The sequence below is a fragment of the Haplochromis burtoni genome, unplaced genomic scaffold (genome assembly GCF_018398535.1).
Source record: "Haplochromis burtoni strain Fernald_Lab_line unplaced genomic scaffold, NCSU_Asbu1 Contig_18, whole genome shotgun sequence".
NCBI classification, from domain to species: domain Eukaryota; kingdom Metazoa; phylum Chordata; class Actinopteri; order Cichliformes; family Cichlidae; genus Haplochromis; species Haplochromis burtoni.
Window position 1 is genome coordinate 1,846,557 of NW_024582379.1, and position 2,118 is coordinate 1,848,674.

The 2,118-nt window shown below is 37.0% G+C and overlaps 1 protein-coding gene across 1 annotated transcript in view; it reads left to right on the forward strand.

Moving 5' to 3' along the window:
• The window catches only part of LOC102305935 (putative defense protein Hdd11), a 2,409-nt gene extending 1,443 nt beyond the window's left edge, over window positions 1-966 (forward strand). The window contains exons 4-5 of the mRNA XM_005916205.3: window positions 89-153; window positions 241-966. Of these exons, the coding sequence (XP_005916267.1) occupies window positions 89-153; window positions 241-350 (175 nt within the window). The 3' untranslated portion in view covers window positions 351-966. The remainder of the gene's footprint in view (window positions 1-88; window positions 154-240) is intronic.
• Window positions 967-2,118: the final 1,152 nt, after the last annotated feature.

Consider the following 2,118-nt stretch of genomic DNA (forward strand, 5'->3'; position numbering starts at 1 on the left):
ATATATATATTAGGCTGTTCAGCATTGGCTTGTCTTTAGAAACTGAAGCTTTTGAAATAAACCAACTGTTACTTCTGTGGTTTTGCAGGGCCACCGTAGCTCAGCAACGCACAGTCTTCTGGGTTAACATAAGGTCCATGGATCTGACCAGAGGTAGGTACAGCCTGGTGACAAATCAAAATAAATGCAAAGAGACAAATGTTTGTGATACTCGTTCCTTATCGGTCTTCTGCTTCTCAGGAAAAACAGGCGGTCTTGATCTGGCAGTAGGTGCCAGCGCTGGAATGGCTGAAGGCAAACCTCTGCTTCCCTTAGTGATATGTTTTCTGATTTTAAACATACTGGCATGAATATAAAATATGTACTGCAGTCTTCTTGTTATATGTATATAATAAAGCATTTTGCAGTCCTATAGCTACATATCACATCTCAGTGAATTTTTCTTTAGCTATGTAGCTCATATATATTAATGCAGCCCCCACGCTTGATCATATATCAACTGACCTATATCTACAGGGCTTATCTGTCATAGACATAAATGATAGATATACCTTCATTGCAAATGCCTTGTTTCATCTCGTTCCCAGCTTTTATTCGGTGTGTTCTGTCACATTTAATATAAATCTATAAAAGAAAAGTCACCCCTCCAAAAATGCATTAAAGGGTTTCAAGACTAAGGTATGAATATGCCAAGATATGACTGTACTGAGTCAGTCCCTCTTCTATTAATACTTTATTATTGAATAAGGAATTTTAAAGCAAGTATAATTCACGCCTATTCCCTCATTGTACTCAACGAACACGTCTATATATATATATATATATATGTTTGTTGCTCACTCTGTCATTGCTTTTGTTTTCTGTCACTAGACTTTGATTCTCTTCACATATCTTGTGTATCCTAATTGTATGCATGCATATTTACCGAACCACCCATTACAGATAATAAAATGCTACATTAAAGTGTGTTGTGTTATTTTTATTGCAAGAAAAAAAATACAGGCAGAGTGATGAAAAGAGGAAAAGACAGAGTGTTAGAGACAGAGAGAGTGAGAGAGAGAGCGGCATAGAGTTCAGCTGTTGTGGTTTGTTATTGATCGAAATTCATTCCACTTATTGAAGAGCTTGTTATGACCTGCTTTTTTCACATGGTTTGATCTATAACTTAGATTTCCAGTACTGCAGCAGCTAGCTAGCACACTAAAGGGGCTTAAGACATGCATTACACACGGCCCACATGTCAAGCCTTATATGATATCATTGATTCCTATTTGTGTACTTGAACCAGTCCTGTGTTGGGGTGAATCAATGTTAAATGGTAAATAACATTTACTGTTTGAATATAATATCTATGGAAGCACACATCTCACTATCAGCATTTACAATTCTAATATTGCTGTTGATTAATCACATGCATATTTAAAAAACAATGTTTAGCACTGTGTTTATGTTTAGAACATAATTAGCATTTAAATGAGTTGTCTTTGTAGAGAAGAAAAATCCTTAATATTCAGATGTAGAAGCCAGCAGCAAAAACATAAATTAATAAATAGATAAGAAAAAAGTATGTAATCATGTAATAGGTCAAAGCTCCCAGCTGATTAAGATCGTTCCAGTATCCATGTTTTAAGCAGGAAAACTGGGACAGAGTAATAGACCTGATGGTTACCCTGTTCCTGATGCTTTTTTCTTTTTTACTCTCTACCATAACCTATTTGCCTTTATGTCGTGAAGTATTGAACTCCAGCTGACTCATGTGCCTGAGGTTGGAGCCGTGATCAGAGCATCAGCACAACTCAATAATAATTAGTCTCTTCCCCTCTGAGCCAAAAGCCGGCTATATCTTTAACAGGAGATACAAGCTTAGGAATTAAGCACCAGTGCTACCAGCTGGTTCAATAGTCTTCCATTGTCCAGATCACACTCTAAATAGTCCACACCACTGATCTTTATTCAATCACGACAAGGTCATTTGTCCAAATGGTATTTTGAAACAGAGATTCTCCATATACAGCAGCCATTATGAAGATCATCTTCCAAAACTGCCCTGAAATAGTTGTTCTGAATCTCTCTCTCTCTCTCTCTCTCTCTCTCTCTCTCTCTCTCTCTCTCTCTCTC